The sequence below is a fragment of the Leucoraja erinacea genome, chromosome 10 (genome assembly GCF_028641065.1).
Source record: "Leucoraja erinacea ecotype New England chromosome 10, Leri_hhj_1, whole genome shotgun sequence".
NCBI classification, from domain to species: domain Eukaryota; kingdom Metazoa; phylum Chordata; class Chondrichthyes; order Rajiformes; family Rajidae; genus Leucoraja; species Leucoraja erinaceus.
This window is the reverse complement of record NC_073386.1, coordinates 41,586,212-41,605,468: the sequence shown is the minus strand read 5'-3', so window position 1 is coordinate 41,605,468 and position 19,257 is coordinate 41,586,212. Positions and strand designations below refer to the sequence as shown.

Here is a 19,257-nt window from a genome sequence, read left to right as displayed (position 1 = left end):
GCCGTCACGTTTGCAGCCAGGGGCGATGAGCTCACCGACTACATTATCAGGAGCAACTCTGCCTGGGCTCCTCGCTGTGGATTGCAGGCAGTCTCGGACGTGCTGTCGCCTTTCCGAGGACCATACAATGCCAGCAAGCCCGCGCTCGGCAAGCAGTCGGTCCTAAGAGCCAGGCTAACCGCCCTGCTTTCTCCTGCTCTCTCCGTCTCCCGAACCAGCAAGCTGGATCCGTCTTGCTTCCTCCTGTCAGAAGAGGGGCTTCCCTGTCCCGCCCCTTCCCTGTCGGCCGTGCAGAGCTCCCGTTCCAAAGCTGAGGAAGCACAGGACGATGGCCACAAGATGATGAACGAGTATGCCTGCCGGCTGCTGGAGTTGCTGGGCATGGGCCATCGCTTGTTCGTACCTCGGCTGTTGCCGGTGAGCATCTTTTCCCTGAGAGATTGAGGCTGAGGGCTGGGGGAGGAGGGGGAGACGGCAGGTGGAACAGGCCTGGAGCATGTAATTAATGACGTTTACCGGGAATCTTTGAGCTGTCAATGGCTGAGTGTGGGCGGCCCTCGAATCATTAAAAGCCGGCCGGCTCTCCAGCCTCCAGCCCACAGCAGAGCAGGGGGGATGCTGGCAGCTTCCCCACTCCCCTGCTGGGCTACTTTAAATGTAGGGAGCTTTCAAAATCAGCACCACTTGTTTGCCTGTATGTTTGCCTGTGCAGAGGGAGCTGATGGCATCTTGGTCTAGTGTACCTAAATGCACCAGAGGAATGTAGCTTCAATGTTTCCCAAAAGGTGGAAGTTTTTGTGGGTGGGAATGTGCAAAGAAAGCTTGCGATGGTTCATATGTAAATGAATGAACACCCCTGAGGAGGAGCAACTAAGGCAATTGAAGGCTGCCTTTTCATCCACTTGCTTTAATGAGGGGACAAATGCTGACTCTCAGTGGCCAGAAGGAGGAGGCTTCTGTGAGAAGGGTGTGGTACTGTCACCAAGCAAAGTGCTGTCACTGTCCGGGTGTGTTACGGTCATCTGCCAAGGTGCTGCCACTGCCAGGGTGAAGTAGAAACATAGAAAATAGGTGCAGGAGTAGGCCATTCGGCCCTTCGAGCCTGCACCGCCATTCAATATGATCATGGCTGATCATCCAACTCAGTGCCCCGTACCTGCCTTCTCTCCGTACCCTCTGATCCCCTTAGGCACAAGGGCCACATCTAACTCCTTCTTAAATATATCCAATGAACTGGCCTCAACTACATTCTGTGGCAGAGAATTCCAGAGATTCGCCACTCTCTGTGTGAAAAATGTTTTTCTCATCTCAGTCCTAAAAGATTTTCCCTTTATCCTTAAACTGACCCCTTGTTCTGGACTTCCCCAACATCGGGAACAATCTTCCTGCATCTAGCCTGTCCAACCCCTTAAGAATTTTGTAAGTTTCTATAAGATCCCCCCTCAATAATCTAAATTCTAGCGAGTACAAGCCGAATCTATCCAGTCTTTCTTCATATGAAAGTCCTGACATCCCAGGAATCAGTCTGGTGAACATTCTCTGTACTCCCTCTATGGCAAGAATGTCCTTCCTCAGATTAGGAGACCGAAACTGTACGCAATACTCCAGGTGTGGTCTCACCAAGACCCTGTACAACTGCAGTAGAACCTCCCTGCTCCTATACTCAAATCATTTTGCTATGAATGCTAACATGCCATTCGCTTTCTTCACTGCCTGCTGCATCTGCATGCCTACTTTCAATGACTGGTGTACCATGACACCCAGGTCTCGTTGCATCTCCCCTTTTCCTAATCGGCCATCATTCAGGTTATAGTCTACTTCCCTGTTTTTGCCACCAAAGTAGATAACCTCACATTTATCCACATTATACTGCATCTGCTATGCATTTGCCCACTCACCCAGCCTATCCAAGTCATCTTGCAGCCTCCTAGCATCCTCCTCACAGCTAACACTGTCTACAATATATATTGTAATATATAGCATCCTCCTCACAGCTAACACTGTCTACAATATATATTGTAAATAGCTGGGGTCCCAGCACTGAGCCTGCGGTACCCCACTGGTCACTGCCTGCCATTCTGAACAGGACCCGTTAACTCCTACTCTTTGCTTTCTGTCTGCCAGCCAGTTCTCTATCCACATCAATACTGAGCCGTGACAATACTGAAGTACAGTCACCTGGCATAGTGTTGTCCCTTTCGGGGTGTGGTGCAGTCACTAGGCAAGGTGCTGCCATTGGCAGGGTGTGGTACAATCATCCTGTGGTGAGGAATTGTAACTGGCAGGGATTTATTTTCCCTTAACAAGAGCTTTTATTCCATATTCACAATAAACAAAGTATACATGGATCAAATTTGATATTTGTGCTGTTTGCACGTAACAACCATCAAATGACAACATTGTCAGCCATATCCACGACTCATTAGAACCCCCCACCCTGCGGTGACTACTGTTCACTGAAGGTCTCCACGTCCCCATGTACACTGCGTGCCCCTTCTCCAGGGACACACTTCGACAGTCTTAAGTCTGGAAAAGGGACAGGCAGTCGACAGGTAGGACCTTCAACTGCCTGCCGCCTGGACCCGTGAATGGCCATCTTGGCCAGGCCCAGGATCAAACCCCTTACCAACCCCCGATACAGGAGCATGGTACACTTACTCTTCCAGGCCGCGGTAGAGATGAGCGGCTGCTGGGTCCGTGAACCAACGTAAATATATATATCACATGGCACTGTTCTGTGCGACACTATCCAGCTCAGGTCCCCGATATAAAGAGGAAGGACTCGCATGTAGAGAGATCTCCAGTATGGACCCTCCTAGCTGTCAGATGATGAAACAGACCACCACATATGTCGGACAGAAGATGAGGGCAAGGAAGTGTAGAAGGCGCAAGAGCAGCCCCTACAGAAAGTGTTTCCCCACATCACGGGTATCTTGGAGAGGTGGCCCATGTTGTGTGGGACCAGCTGCCGGCCAAGATCCTGGGACTTGGGTCCCTTGGGCAAATCTGACGAAACGGGTAACCCAGTCAAAATGACTCCACACACATGAGCCTCTCTGACCCCACCATGACAGGGTGAGGTCCAGCCACTCTGTCACTTGCAGGTTGTGGTACAGTCACCAGGCGTGGTGTTGTCACTGCCAGGGCATGCGCTCACACAGCGTGCAATACATTTACCAAGTGTGCCACGTTCTCTGACATTGGGAAATACTCTCTCGTTGAGTGTTGTGGTGACACTGAGAGTGTCGTGGTGATAGCCTCTGAGAATGTAGGTGTGATCGCCTCCACGAATGTTAGGGTGGTCACCTCTGTGAGTGTTGTTGTGGTCTCCTGTGGCCATCCAGAGAGGGTTGGGATTCTCAAACCCTTAGTAGGTGTTGCATAGTCACCAGGTATGGTGTTGTCACTGGCAGGGTGTGGTGACACCTCATGCATTGCCTGGAGTGTAAACATTGGATGTCACTATTGCTGAGATTTCATTTGTCTCCTGTGTTGTAATGGACGTGTCTACCAAGGTGCCCTGGAATGCTTCCTTGGACCAGGTTGTTGCTGGTGCAGAGGTTGGAGAAATGGAGAACATTTTGTACGCTGGTGTCCGTCATGCAGCACAATGCATCACCAGGAACCTGCTGGGTTGGACACGAGAAGCCCAACAGGTCCTACATGCCCAGCTGGGGTCTCCGTCGCACACTGCCCCAGAGCTGACTGTGGTGGGGTTGAGTGCCGTCCATTTCCTTGAGTGTGTGTTTGCTAAGGAGATCTGAAGAGGATTCAGTGCTTCTTGTCCTGCAGCAGACAAGACTCTAAACTCTACACCTGTTTCCGGCAAAACATATTGAGACAAACGGCAAATGCAGCTGGTAGATTAGCAACTTGTGAAGGGCAACCTCTGGTCAGCCTGAAACTCGTTGGTCTACCGTTAAATGAGCTGCCTACAGTGTGGACTGATGTGTTCAAGGTTTCAAAGTTTCAAGGTCAGTTTATTGTCACATGTACCAATTAAGGTACAGTGAAATTTGAGTTCCCATACAGCCAAACTAAGTGAAAAGCAACAAGACACACAACCACATAAAAGTTAACATAAACATCCACCACAGTGGATTCAACATTCCTCTGTGATGGAAGGCAATAAAGTTCAATCATCTTCCACTTTGTTCTCCCGCATTCGGGGCAGTCAAACCATCCGCAGTTGGGGTGATCAAAGCCCCCGCAACCGACGATCGAATCCCCCATCGGGGTGATCGAATCCCCCGTGTCGGGACGGTTGAAACTCTCTCCGTGGCATGGAGCTCCCGAATCGGCCTCTTCTTACCAGAGACCGCGGGCTACATGATGTTAAAGTCCACAGGCCCTACGATCGAAGCCTCGATCCACGGTAAAGGGATCGCAAGCTTCGTGATGTTACAGTCCCGCAGACTCCCACGGCTTGGAGCGCAGGGTCGGTCTCCAGGAAAGGCCGGCAACGCCACGATGTTAGTCCGCAGTGGGGACGGATATACGATTCGGTAAAAAATCGTATCTCCGTCAAGGTAAGAGATTGGAAAAAAAGGTTTCCCCCACTCCCCCACATAAAACAAACCAAGGAACACTAAAACATACTTTTTAACACATACTAAAAATGACAAAAAGAAGAAAGGACAGACAGACTGTTGGTGGGGCAGCCACTGCTAGTGGTGCCACCCGGTGACAAGGTCCAGAACCAGATGTTGAGGGATGCTGGACTGCTGTCACAAAAGCACTGTGGCCAAGGGCCACACTTGAAGGACCCCCCTGTCTTTATGTACCTGGATCTGGGACTCCTGCTCAAAAACCTCAACTGATTGATCACAGAATGTGTATTAAAGAATAATTGATGTCACCTTGTAGTAGGAATGATAACCTGTATTATATATTTGCTAATTTTACGAATGAAGGTATTGTGGGTGGGGTGGAGGTGCAGAGAGGGTGTGATTTATCTCTGTTGAACTAATATTAGACTTTTCTTCTGGAACTGCATGATTCCTTCTGACGGTACAACAGTACTTGTTCTGGAGCGGCGCCGGTCACTGAGCCAAGTGATGCACTCAGGCTTTAGAAACACGACGTGGAAACAGGCCCTTCGGCCCACCAAATCCGCACCGACCAGCGATCACCCCGTACACTAACACTATCCCACACACTCGGGACAATTTACAATTTTAAGCAAAGCCAATTAACCTTCAAATCTGCACATTTTTGGAGTGTGGGAGGAAACCGGAGCACCCAGAAAAAACCCACGCTGTCACAGGGAGAATGTACAAACTCTGTACAGATAGAACCCGTAGTCAGGATCAAACCCAGGTCTCTGGCACTGTAAGGCAGCAACTCTACCGATGTGCCACTGTGCTGCTCTACAGATGCCACGATGTCAGCTGGGCACAGCCGAATCCTGATCTTCTAGATTTCAAGTACTTCAGTAATAATGCAGCAGTAAGTGACGTAGATGAGGACAACTGGGCCAGTCTAGTTTTGGATCAGGGTTAATTGTATCATAGTGTCATATCTGGGAATAATTGAGGAATTTGTGGTGGTTCAGTGATTGGCGCTCTTGCCTCAAGCCAAGAGGCCATGAGTTGAAGTCTCATTGAAAATTCCAGAGCACACACTCTAAACTAACTCGCCAGTTCTGTGGGGAGCGAGTGCAGCAATGTTGGAGATGCCAACTTTCAGATGAGATGTGAAAATGAAAGCTCATTTGCACGTCAAGAATGAGATCAAATGGTGCTCTTATGAGAAATGTCAATTGCAAGGCCATGATTTATTCCTCATCATTAAATCGGATCATCTGGTTGTCAATTCACTGTTCTGGGATCTTGTTCCACACAAATTGGCTCACAGACAACAGCACACTTCACAAATCAGCTGCCAAGACTTTGGAGCATGCAAAGTTTGTGCAAAAAGCTATGTAAATCCAATTTTTCAAATATGGCCGGTCTGGAATAAATTGTCAGAGCTAGTCAGTTCAGAGATTAATTGTGAACTATAAACCAACACTTAAATAAAATCATAGCATTTAAGACAAGTTTTGATATCACACCATGTTAAGAATTTACATTGGATCAGATCTGTAGTGTAGAATGTGTCAAACTGCATCTTTGAGTGCATCTGGTATGCAACCAATTTAGATGTAAAGTGTTGGATCAAATCATGCACTTCCAAAGCTGTTTATAACTCCAAGATACAAGGAAAATAGTCATATTTCACTGCACTTGCAAACATCTCCATCTGCCTTCCCACCCTCACCTCCAACCCAAACTATCTGGACATTTGCCATCCACTAGGTTGCATTAACTTGTACCTCCCACGTCCTCTTGCTCTGATTCTTAACTCAACCTCATGCCTCTCGGAGTATATCTTGTCTATGAGGTCTGATTGTTGCTTTCTCAGCCACACTCTGTTAAAGAACCCGAACAGCCAACTTCCCTTCCTGGCCCCATCGTATTGACACCTTCGCCTCTTCCTTTATTGTTCGTATCATTGTGCTGCTCTTCAAAAATCCCGCCAGTCCTATCTAAAACTATTGTCCCAATTCTAAACTCCCGCTTGTCTCCAATATCCTGGCATGTATTTTCCAAATCCATAGGCATCTTTTCTGGAGTGCTCCTTTGATGTGGTCAGACGCACCAAATTCAACTAATACTAATCCTGCTGTCAGCTTCTGAGGAGATGCCTCTGCTTGGTTTCTGTCCTACCATCTAATGATGGTAGGAAGGAACAAAGGAGGACCCGGGGCGGGGGGACTGCCCTGGGGAAGGGGAGGGGGGGTAAGACAAAGGGGGACCTGGCGCGGAGTTCTTTGTAGCTTTGTAAGCGCCCTTTATGGGCGACTATTTGCATACCTTGGGAATGCAAGCAAAGAATTTTACTGTGACTTGTCACATGTGACAATAAAATATTCATTCATTCATTCATTCATTCATTCATTAATGGTAACCTGATTTGAGAAGGTGTGTGAGCTAATTTGTATGGAGCAAGATCGCACAAGAGTGAAATAACAACCAGATAATCTGATTTAATTATGAAAGTTAAGAGGTAAATCATGGCCAGGAAATTGGAGCTCCTCAAATAAATTCTATTTGATGTGTATTTGTATGTTAATGTTTCTGTGTTGTTGGTGCCACCCTCCACTAGCCACCGTCCTCATCCCACGAGTGATTTAGACCTCATGTACGTTAGCCTTTCATCTGTTGCCTCTCTTCAACTGCCTATGCCCTAGATTCTGAATTTTAGTTTAGAGATATAACATGGGGAAGAGGCCTTTGGCCCACTGAGTCCATGCTGGCCATTGGTCGCACTAGTTTCATGTTATTCCACTTCCTCATCCACTCCCGAAACACTTGGGAACATTTTTTTCCCCAGTGAGCCATTAACCTACAAACCTGTACGTCTTTGGGATGTAGTAGGAAACCCATGCGGTCTCAGGGAGAACATGTAAAATCCTCACAGACAGTATCCAAGGTTAGGCTTGAACCTGGTCTCCTGCACTGTGAGCGAGCAACTCTACCAGCTGCACCGCAGTGCCACAGTTACCATCTTCCACGACTTCACCTCCTTGTACCACCTGCTTAATGACGCTTTGTCTCAGCTGTTCATTGAGATCTATTTTTTCCTTTTGGTTTACGAATGTGTACAGCAGAAGCAGGCCACAGCCTCTTGATATGTGCAGCTATTAAGCCCTCCTGTAAGTTCTGTCCCCTTATCAACCATTCCAATCCTGCTCCAGCTATCTAGCTCCATATCAAATGCGCCTTGGCACCTCCTTCATCAACAAGTTCCTCACACAGTGCTCTGTGCAGAATTCTATTTTGGATTTGTAATTAATCTCTAACATTTAGGTTTTGTTCCAACATGTGGAAGCATCGTCCTACTTTTAGCCAACAAAGGGCAGCACAGTGGGGCAGTAGTAGAGTTGCTGCCTTACAGCACCAAGGACCCGGGTTCGGTCCTGACTATGGGTGCTGTCTGTACAGTTTGTATGTTCTCCCTGTGACCGCATGGGTTTTCTCTGAGTGCTCCGGTTTTCTCCCAAACTCCAAAGATGTACTGATATGTATTTTTGGTAAAAATTGTGTTGTTCCTAGTACGTAGGATAGTGTTAGTGTACGGGGTAACCGCTGGTTGGCGCGGACTCAGTGGGCCGAAGGGCCTGTTTTCGACGCTGTATCCCGAATGTCCAAAGTCTAAAGCCTGCCATAAATTTATCAGGATACCTCATGCTCCCCTCTATTGAACTGTAAAGAAGTGCAGCCTGGTGACCAACCCAGTTCAAGTTTAATCCCTGTCTTATTCGCACGTTTCCCAGTCACTATGGTTTTGTAAATGTCCTGTATGAATAGGAGAGTCTCGACCAAGGAATCATAGATGCAACAGAAGGTTTCAGTAGAAATTTCTCCTCCTGAGGAAGTGTGAATCTAGAACATTCTGCCCACTAGAGACCAGATCAGGAGAGATTCTTGAGGAGATAGTTTATATCCCGGGGATGGTCTGTCATGTTCGTGGTGCTGAGGCTGTGTTAATATTGTACATTCATCCAGATATGTGTTGTGACTGATTCCACGCGCTATTGCCAGAATTAAAATTATGGAATCGTACATATCTAAGCTGCTGGCCTGTAATGAACTCTGAATGGGAGGTAGACAGTGCCGTGTTACATCTGGTCAATACTTTTCAAGGTTTGGAACTCATTCAGTGCAAGGTCCATGATCGCATGTGTCGTAACTTGGCTCGCTAACTCTGAAGAAATGAATGAGAGATCATTGGTCTATTTTTGTTTACCTAACCAGGATAACGTGCAGGAGGAAAGAGCATTATGGGGGAGGAAGTAGTTGATGTTTGAGCAGGAGAGTGTTGGGAAACAGCAGTCATAGCATTCATAAGATTCAGTGACAGAAGGAAACAAAAGGACTAGACGAAGGGGGATGTTCAGTAAGACAGAGAGCGGCATATTGGCTCAGCACATCGAGCCGCTGCCTCAGAGCTCCAGTGACAGGGTTGTACTGCCTGCGTGGAGTTTGCAGTTACTCCCTTCGACTGCATGGGTTTCCAATTTCCTCTCACATTCCAAGGGTGTGTGGAAGAGCAGGTTCATAGGCCACTGCGAATGGCCCCAAGTGAATTGATGAGTAGTAGAATCTGGGGAGAGGTAATAAAAATATGGGGAAAATAAAAATTGAACTTAATGTTGGATTGGTGTAAATGTGTGGTTGATGGTCGGTGCAGACTCAGCGGACTGTTTCTCTGCTGTATCTCTCCATGATTAAGAAAGGAAAGAGTCAACCTGGTGTTAGCTCCAGTCAGTAGCACTGGCGTTTAGGTGATTGGTAGAATAAGAGTGGAATTGATAGGAATGCAGGGAGAATAAAGAGGGATCACTGTAGGATTAGGGTTAATGCTGTACGCCGCTCTGACTCATAGGCATCAATGACTCCAAATGAATACTTGACAGATTTTACAGTAAAGGAGGTTGTGGTGATGCTGAAACTGTACGTGGTTTTGGTTAGATCAGTTGGAGTTGCAGCTTGTATCCTGGTCACTAAATGTAATGAAGAGTTTAATGTGCTGCCGATGCTGCCAAGATAGTCTACTGATTGTGGGGCTATTACTTTATATAACATGAACATAGCATGTGAGCGACTTTTGGTGCATTGTTGTATTAGGCACTTGCCATCAAGAGTTACTGTTTTCAGTAAATTGGGTCTGTTGATAGTTCTACCTTTGACAGCGGCAACGCGAAAGGGCCAACAAACAAAACGTTGCCTTCAAGTTTGCAAAGCTGTTGCTTGTAAGTAGGGCAGTGATTTACCATGAAAAATAAATAGAGCAGTGATGATAGCTATATGGCAGAAAACTATAGAAAAATTAGGGAATTTAGTTGCCATGGTGCCAAAAGAGATATGGAGAATCAAGGCCACTTGTTGGAAGAGGATGGTGGCAATGTTTCTGGTGGTAGGACAAAGTCTCCATAATAACCTAGAATGTAGAAACAAGGAACTGCAGATGCAGGTTAACACACAATGACACAAAGTGCTGGAGTAACTCAGCGGGTAAGCAGCATCTCTGGAGAACATGGATAGGCGACGTTTCAGGTTGGGACCCTTCTTTAGTCTGATTGAAGGAGGGGAAAGAAAGCTGGGCTATAGGTTACACCACCTTGTCCAATCTGTATCCACCTTCATCGAGACACCTCGCATGCCCTTCAAGTCTTTAATAACTTTCAATTTCTAAGCCCCCATTGTCTCAGCTTTACCATAGACGTCCAGTGCCTTTACACCTCCATCCCCCACCTGGAAGATGAGGGTTTCCATTCTAGGACCATGTTTCTTTGGTAAACATGGTGTCTCCCCTTTTGTCACCCCCCCACCCCACCCCACAGTCATTCTGAATTGAAACTTACCAAATGGTGTAAGGTCTGGACATGGAGCGGATGATTCCACCAGTGGGAGAGCCTAGAATCAGAACCCATTGCCTCAGAATAAAATGATGTACCTTTAGAAAGGAGACGAGGAGGAATTTCTTTAGTCAGAGGGTGGTGAATCTGTGGAATCCAATACCAGAGATAGCTGTGGAGGCCGTCATTGAGTATTTTTAAGTCAGGGATTTACAGATTCTTGATTAGTAAGGGTGTCAGGGGTTATGGGGTGAAGGCAGGAGAATGGGGTTGACAGGGAAAGATAGATCTGCCATGATTGAATTCCTATAACTTATGAACTTATGAAGAGACCGGAAGTAAAATAGTATGATAATCTTGGTGGTTGTACATGCTGGAGGAGGTTACAGATCTACGGGTGGTGGTGAGGCAATGGAATGAGTTGAAAGCATTAACACATTTAGCTTTTGCATTGTTTAACTGCGGAAGGTCCTTATGGGAGTGGCTGCCTCAGGGCAGCTTGGTGGGATCATTGGTGAAATAGAGAATGGTCAACTTCCATCTCCAGCAGTGCTGCTTCCTCCTTTTCAATGAGCAGAGTTAAAGGAAGCCTGTTACCACGTTACAATGAGCTGTGAGATGTTCATTATCTGCCTCATGCATCCCAAACCCACGTTACAGCTCACTCCCATCTTTGCCTTCACAGACCTCCAAGGAGGACTTGCTGCAGGCCGACTTTGAAGGGGCTTTAAAGTTCTTCCGTGTCCAGCTGCCAAAACGTTATAGGGCCGAGGAAAATGCCAGGAGATTAATGGAGCAAGCCTGCAATATAAAGGTAAGCAAACAAGTAGATGGTGATCTGGAAAGAAGCACCTAACTGGGAAAATATGAACTCTGTGATAGTGACACCAACTGGCTGTGAGGACAAGTAATGTTCTGTGTTGGAGACATAAAGAACTGCAGAACTGGAATCTTGAGCAAAACACAAAGTGTTGGAGAAACTCAGCAAGTCAGGCAGCATCTGCGGAGGGAATGACATTTGGGGATGGGAGCCTTCTTCAGACTCTTCAGGAGCAATCTGTAAAACAGTCCTGAGCCAAAACGCCATCTGTCCATTCCCTCCACAGCTGCTGCCTGACCTGCTGAGCTCCTCCGGCACTTTGTGTTTTGCTGAATATTCCGTGTTGGTTAATTAAATATATGCAATGAATCAGTAGAGGGCAGATTAAGCTCAGCTTCAGATGTGTAACAAGGGCGTGTTAGCGTTAGACTGGTAGAGTGTAAACACTGAAGCAGTAGTTACATCTCTCTCGTACAATCAAAGCAGTTCACCACGTTATAAATGATGAAAGCCATTTGGCCCATTTAGGCTCATTCATCTAAAATAACAAATGTCAGCACTTTCATGAAAAGATATTCATGTGAAATAATTCACACCAATGGTTCAATGGTACTTTATTTTCACATTTACCTCGGTACAGTGAAATTCTTTTTTTCGTTTGTACTTCAGTTAAAATTTCATTCAAATGTACATTGATAGGATAGGTTTAGAGGGATATGGGCCAAATGTAGGCAGGTGGGTCTAGTGTAGATGGAGCATGTTGGTCAGCATGGGCAAGTTGGGCCGAAGGGCATGCTTCCACGCTGTATGACTATGACAAGCATGATCATACTTAAGTATAAGAATGTAAACAGAGTAGGTTACACTAGGGCAATACACAAGAGTCACCACGTTTCCAGCGCCATCTTGCATCCTTCAAATTTCAAAGTTCTTGAAAATATAGGATCTTAACTTGGCCTTAAAGGCCAGTTGTCCTATTGGTGTCACTGGGTTGCAGGGGTTGGCCTGGCCATGTGATGTTATCGATGTCCTTCACTGCTCCAGGCTGCATCCGATCCACGCACTTGTCCTCTTCAGACGGCGCCTGATGCAATCAATCCCCAGGCGACTACAGGACCTGTAGCGGAAATTGTTTTCACCAACTCATCTCACAAACGCACCAGCCCTCGCCTCCCACGGTTACAGCACTGATTTTGTGCAACAGGGTGTCTCCGGCAACTGACTTTGGATTACTCAGAGCACCTCCGAGGGTGCGGGAGGTGAGCCCCCAGCCCGCTCACCGACAGTGCACCTCTACTCCTTCTGTCGATACTGCCATCTTGGAGGATATGATAGATGAGGAGCTGATGGCATTGGATGGCAAGAAGTCCCAAAACATTCCCGTGCTAGAGTTTTCCTTGCCTGAATTTGTCGTAAACTAGCTGATAGATTTGATAGAAGTTGATGCTGGAGTGACTTATTATTACTGGATTTGCAGAATGCAACCTAGGTGGACAATTGTCTAGCATCTAATTTACAACCTAGTTCAGTACTAATTTACATCCAAGAATTTACATAATTCTCTTTCTTAAATAAATGCAGTTGCACTATCAGATACACACTGAACATAGAACAGTACAGCACAGGAACAGGTCCTTCGGCCCACAATTCTTGTGCCGAAGGTGATCCCAAGGAAATTCAGTACTCTTAAAAAGAGCTGTCACTGCAATTTTCAGAATGGACCGAGCAGACTACACCGATCTCTGACACCTTGCTAAAGCACCTTCATGTGGTCATGCTCTAAATCCTCAATAATGACGCCACTCCCCTCATTTCTGATTTCATATCTCTGCATTTCTTAATTGTTATAGTTTGTAATTTTATAACTGTATGGCCTGTTTTCCCCATCAATCTCGATCATACACTTGGTTTTCTCTGGCCACGTGCATCCCATAAGCCTTTCCAACCCCAGGCCCACTACAGCATGGCACTAGAGGAAGATTCCCTTTGCCGCAGTGTATAGAACTGCTCTTTCAAGCTCTTGACTGCTTCACCTGGCCTTTTGCAGCCATCTATTTACTCAATTGCTGCCTGGTTTCTGTAAGGTGGGCTCCTTCAATTCCAATCATCCCTCCTGCTGTGGCCCTGCGTAATCTTGTTGGGAAACAGAAAACAGCATGGAATGAGCGTGAATAGGTGTTGGATGGTCAGCGTGGGCTTGGTGAGACAAAGGACCTGATTCCATGCTGTATCCCTCTATACATCAATGCTGTTAAGGGTCGTGCCATTAAGGGCCATGTGGCACAATGGCACAATGATAGAGATGCTGCCTTACAGCACATGAGACCCGGGTTTGTTCCTGACTGCGGGTACTGTCTGTATGGAGTTTGTACGTTCTCCCCATGACTTGCTTGGGTTTTCTCCGAGTGAACTCCCACACTTCAAAGACGTACGGGTTTGTCAGTTAATTGACTTGGATCAGGACTGGGAGTTAAATATAGAGGGGTACTCGACAATTAGGAAAGATAGACAGGAAAGAAAGGGAGGAAGGGTGGCCCTTTTAATAAGGGAGGGAATAACGGCAATAGAGAGGAAGGATATTGCGTTGAAGGATCAGGATAGTGAAACAGCTTGGGTACAGATAGAGAATAATAAGGGGAAAAAAACACTAGTGGGTGTAATTTATAGACCTCCAAATAGCTGTGACGCTGTTAGTCAGAACATAAATCTGCAAATAGTTGACGCATGTAAAAAGGGAACTGCTGTAATCATGGGGGACTTCAATTTTCATATTAATTGGGCAAACCAAACTGGGCAGGGTAGACTAGAGGAAGAGTTTATAGAATGTATTAGAGACGGGTTCCTAGAACAGTATGTCACAGAACCGACAAGGGGGGAGGCAATCTTGGATCTGGTCCTGTGTAATGAAGCAGGATTAATTAAAAATGTCATAGTTAGGGACTCGTTGGGAACAAGTGACCACAATATGGTCGAATTCCATATTCAAATAGAAGGGGAGCAGGTTGAAACTCAGGCTAGGGTGCTTAGTCTAAATAAGGGGGATTATGAAGGTATGAGGACTGAGCTGATCAAAGTTGACTGGGATAGCAGACTCAAGAATAAGACGGTACATGAGCAGTGGTGTACGTTTAAGGGTATACTGTATAACCTTCAAGAAAAATTTATTCCTATGAAGAAAAAAAGGGGTAAGGGTAAGAACAGTCAGCCATGGCTCAGTAAAACTATAAAGGATAGTATTCGGCTGAAGGCAAGGGCATATAAGGTAGCCAGAGATAGTGGGAGGGTAGAGGATTGGGAAGCATTTAAAGGTCAGCAAAAAATAACTAAGAGATTAATTAAGACGGGGAAAATAGACTATGAAAGGAATTTAGCGAACAACATAAAAAAACTAATAGTAAGAGTTTTTATAGCTATATAAAAAGAAAAAGGGTGGCTAAGGTGAACGTTGGTCCATTGGAGGGTGAGGCTGGAGAGTTGTTGGTGGGGAACATGGAAATGGCAAAGGCATTAAACGAGTATTTTGTATCAGTCTTCACCATAGAAGACACAAAAAATATTCCAACGCTGGATAAACAGGGGGCGGTAGGAATGGAGGAGCTAAATACTATTAAGATCACCAAGGAGGTGGTATTAGGGAAATTAATGAGACTGAAGGAGGATAAATCCCCTGGGCCTGATGGATTACATCCAAGGGTCTTGAGGGAGATAGCGGTGGGGATTGTGGATGCATTGGTGATAATTTTCCAAAACTCCCTGGAGGCAGGAACGGTCCCAGTGGATTGGAAAATGGCCAATGTAACACCTATATTTAAAAAAGGAAGTAAACAGAAGGCGGGTAACTATAGACCGGTTAGTCTAACATCGGTGGTGGGTAAAATGTTAGAGACAATTATTAAAGAAACACTAACGGGGCACTTGGATAAACATGACTTCATCGGACAGAACCAGCATGGTTTTGTGAAGGGGAAGTCCTGTTTAACGAATCTGCTCGAATTCTTTGAGGAAGTAACAACCCGGGTGGATAAAGGGGAACCGGTGGATGTGGTATACTTGGACTTCCAAAAGGCTTTTGACAAGGTGCCACATAAGAGACTATTGCTAAAAATAAAAAATTATGGGATTGGGGGTAATATATTAGCATGGGTAGAGGATTGGCTAACAAATAGGAAGCAGAGAGTGGGGATAAATGGTTCATACTCGGGATGGCAACCGGTAACTAGCGGGGTTCCGCAAGGGTGGGTGCTGGGACCCCAGTTGTTCACAATTTATATAAATGATTTGGAGGAGGGAACCAAGTGTAATATATCAAAATTTGCGGACGATACAAAAATGGGAGGAAAAGTAGGGGATGAGGAGGATAGGAAGAGTCTGCAAAAGGATATAGATAAGCTAGGTGAGTGGGCAACAACTTGGCAGATGAAATTTAATACTAATAAATGTGAAGTCATTCACTTTGGGAAAAAAAAATGATAGGCCAAGTTATTTTCTAAATGAGGAGGAGCTGCGTTGTAATGCAACGCAAAGGGATCTAGGGGTATTAGTACATGAATCACTGAAAGTTAGTATGCAGGTGCAGCAAGCAATCAGGAAGGCCAATGGAGTTTTGGCCTTTATTGCTAGGGGGATTGAGTATAAAAACACGGAGGTCTTGCTGCAGCTGTACACAGTATTAGTGAGACCACATTTGGAATACTGTGTACAGTTCTGGGGTCCATACTTAAGAAAGGATGTACTAGCCCTGGAGGCAGTGCAGCGAAGGTTTACAAGATTAATTCCTGCAATGAGGGGATTGACATATGAGGAAAGGTTAAGTAGGCTGGAACTCTACTCTTTGGAGTTTAGAAGAATGAGAGGCGATCTCATTGAAACATATAAGATCGTGAGGGGCCTTGATCGGGTGGATGCCCCGAGGATGTTCCCAATGATCGGGGAAACTAGAACCAGGGGACATAGTTGCAGAATAAGGGGGGGCTCTTTTAAAACTGAGATGAGGAAGAACTTCTTCACCCAGAGGGTGGTTAATTTATGGAATTCACTGCCCCAGGGAGCAGTGGAAGCAGAAACTTTAAATATATTTAAGACTAAAATAGATGGTTTTTTAGCTGCCAAGGGGATAAGGGGCTACGGGGAGAGGGCAGGGATATGGACCTAGGTATGGTTAGTATAGTAAGACCTGAGTGATCTCCTGGACAAGTGTTGATCGCCTAGATTGGGGTCGGAGAGGAATTTCCCGGATTTTTTTCCCGAATTGGACCTGGGTTTTTATCCGGTTTTTTGCCTCCCCCAGGAGATCACGAGGTTCTTGGGGTGGAGAGGGGTGATAGCGGTATAAAGGGGAGGGTAGTGTCTTGTGTTCTGTGTCTTGTGTCTACTGTTGTGGGTAAGTGGGTCTGTTTAGTGTTCAGCCATGAGCGAATGGCGGTGCGGGCTCGATGGACCTGGTGGTCTGCTCTCGCACCTACTTTCTATGTTTCTATGTTTCTATGGTGAAAATGGTAAATTGTCCCTAGTGTGTGTGTGCTAGTGTACTGGGATCGCTGGTTTGCACGGACCTGGTGGGCCGAAGGGCCTGTTTCTGCACTATATCTCTAACTTAACTAAACCAAACTCAAATATAATTGTACATCTTTCCCTTATATTCGACCTCCCAAAGTGCCATCTCACACTTGCTTGGATCAAACACCATCTACCATTTCTCGGCTCATTTCTGTACCTGATCTATATAGCGCTGTTACACAAAAATGCTGGAGAAACTCAGTGGGTGCAGCAGCATCTATGGAGCGAAGGAAATAGGCAATGTTTCGGGGAGGTGCCGTGGTAGTCTGGCACGTCGATCTCTACAAAGCTGAGGCCACGCGCCAACTCTCGGACACCTCCTCCTACTTACCCCTGGACCATGACCCCACTGACGAGCACCAGGCCACTATCTCTAGCACCATCACTGACTTTCCTCCCTTCTATATAGTGCTGTATACTTTGACAGTCATCCTCACAGTCTACGACCCCAGCAATCTTGGTGTAATATGCAAACTATCTAACTTTACATCCAAGTCATTTATATATATCACAAACAGCAGAGGTCACACAGATCACTGGGAACTCCACTGGCCACAGACATCCAGCCTGATTTTAGAATATATCAGTGAGGCAGTTTTGAATTCAAATAATCAAGTTACTGTTAATCCTACGCATCTAATCTTTTGGATTAAATACCAGTCTAGCACGGGGGGCTTTATCAAAGGTCATGCTAAAATCCATGTTGACAATATCCACTGCCTATCCTCATCAATTACCTTTGTCACCTACATGCTGGTGTGTTTAGGATTTCTGAGCAGGTGCTCACTAACTTGCATTTCCACCAGTCTAGGATCAGAGGGCACACCCTCAGACTAAAAGGACGCACCTTTAGAAAGGAGATGAGGAGGAATTTATTTAGTCAGGGGGTGGTGAATATGTGAAATTCATTGCCACAGACGGCTATGGAGGCCAACACATTGGGTATTTTTAAGGCGCAGATTGACAGATTCTTGTTTACTAAAGGGCCTGTCCAGCGTCCAACGAGCATGCGACTCCATGCGGCAAGCGCGACCTAACGTGGTCGCTTGAGCCGTACGGCCTCGTGGGGCCGGACCCACTTCGATCGCCGGAGCCGTATGGAGTTGTGCGGACCTGGTCCCGACATCGCGCGGGGCTCCAAAAAACTGACCGTGTTCAAAAATTCCGCGCGGCAACGGCCTGCCGGCCCGCAGCCGCCTCGACGCCGTACGCACCGCCTCGACGGGCATACGCAGCGTTTCGACGCTGTACGCACGTCTTGACGCCGTACGTCAAGCGCGAACTTTCCGCGGACTTCGCTCGAACTTCACGTCACTCACTCGACCTCCACGCGGCCCCCGCTTCCGGTTTGGTCGCGCTCGCTGCATGCAGGCGCATGCTGGTGGGACCGGCCCTGTACGGGGATCACTCAACCTCCGCGCAGCCCCCGCTTCCGGTTTGGTCGCGCTTGCCGCATGCTCATGGTACAGGCCCTTAAGGGTGTCGTGTTATGGGGAGAAGGTAGGAGAATGGGTTGAGAGGTAAAGATAGATCCGCTATGATTAAATTGCGGAGTAGACTCGATGGGCTGAATGGCCTACTTCTGCTCCTATGATTTATGAACTATGAACTTATGAACATCTGCCAACGTATCTGACAGCTGTTGGCAGTATTTCTGTTGGGGTGGGTAGTTATTCCTGTTAGGAATACACGTCAGCCAATGCCTTCGTAAATTCTGCTTCTCCACTTCGATGAATAAAAACATTTCATTCAATGCTTTGGCTGCTGCAATCATTGCTGTATTCTGAGGTCACTTTGCGGTTACTTTTGGCTCACTTGCTTAGCTGCTGAAGTGCTTTGACCCAACTTCAAGATGTTCCAAAAGAAACATTACCGCTTGGCCAAACATTGTTCTAAATGTCGCCTCATCCAGCAATGTATTACTTTTTTTTTGCCAAGTTTCTAGTGAAACTATTTACAACTATGAAGGCACAATAAAAGACGGTGTGAGCTTGTCAGTGGTTAATGACATTAACATCAGACTAGACACATGGGACTACAGATGCTGCTTTACAAAAGAAGATGCAAAGTGCTAGAGCAACTCGGAGGTCAGGCAGCATCTCTCAAGAACATAGATAAGCGACATCGAACTATTTGTTATGTTTGAGTCTGCTATGATGAAGTGTCCAAGTTGCTTGCTTCACTGGCTTTGATTGAGTCACGTCTTTGCCATTGTATTTAAACACCCAAGTTTTGTATTTACCGTCGTGTTTCGCTGCACGGAATTTTTTGGCTGTTTTTAGGCGCTGTTGCCAATGAAAGCAAACTCGATGCTAGCATTTATTTCAAGAGGGCTTGTATCCAAAAACAGGTGAGGCTCTATAAGGCGTTGGTAAGGCCGCATTTGAAATATTGTGAACAATTTTGGGCACCAAATCTGAGGATGGATGTGCTGGCTCTGGAGAGGGTCCAGAGGAGGTTTACAAGAATATTCCCA

General features: G+C 46.3%; 1 protein-coding gene across 2 annotated transcripts in view; it reads left to right on the top strand.

The window, feature by feature from the left end:
• The window catches only part of rabgap1l (RAB GTPase activating protein 1-like), a 268,209-nt gene that overhangs the window by 200,961 nt on the left and 47,991 nt on the right, over positions 1-19,257 (top strand). For both annotated transcript variants that reach the window (XM_055642029.1, XM_055642027.1), the window contains exon 19: positions 11,091-11,219. In XM_055642029.1, the coding sequence (XP_055498004.1) occupies positions 11,091-11,219 (129 nt within the window). The remainder of the gene's footprint in view (positions 1-11,090; positions 11,220-19,257) is intronic.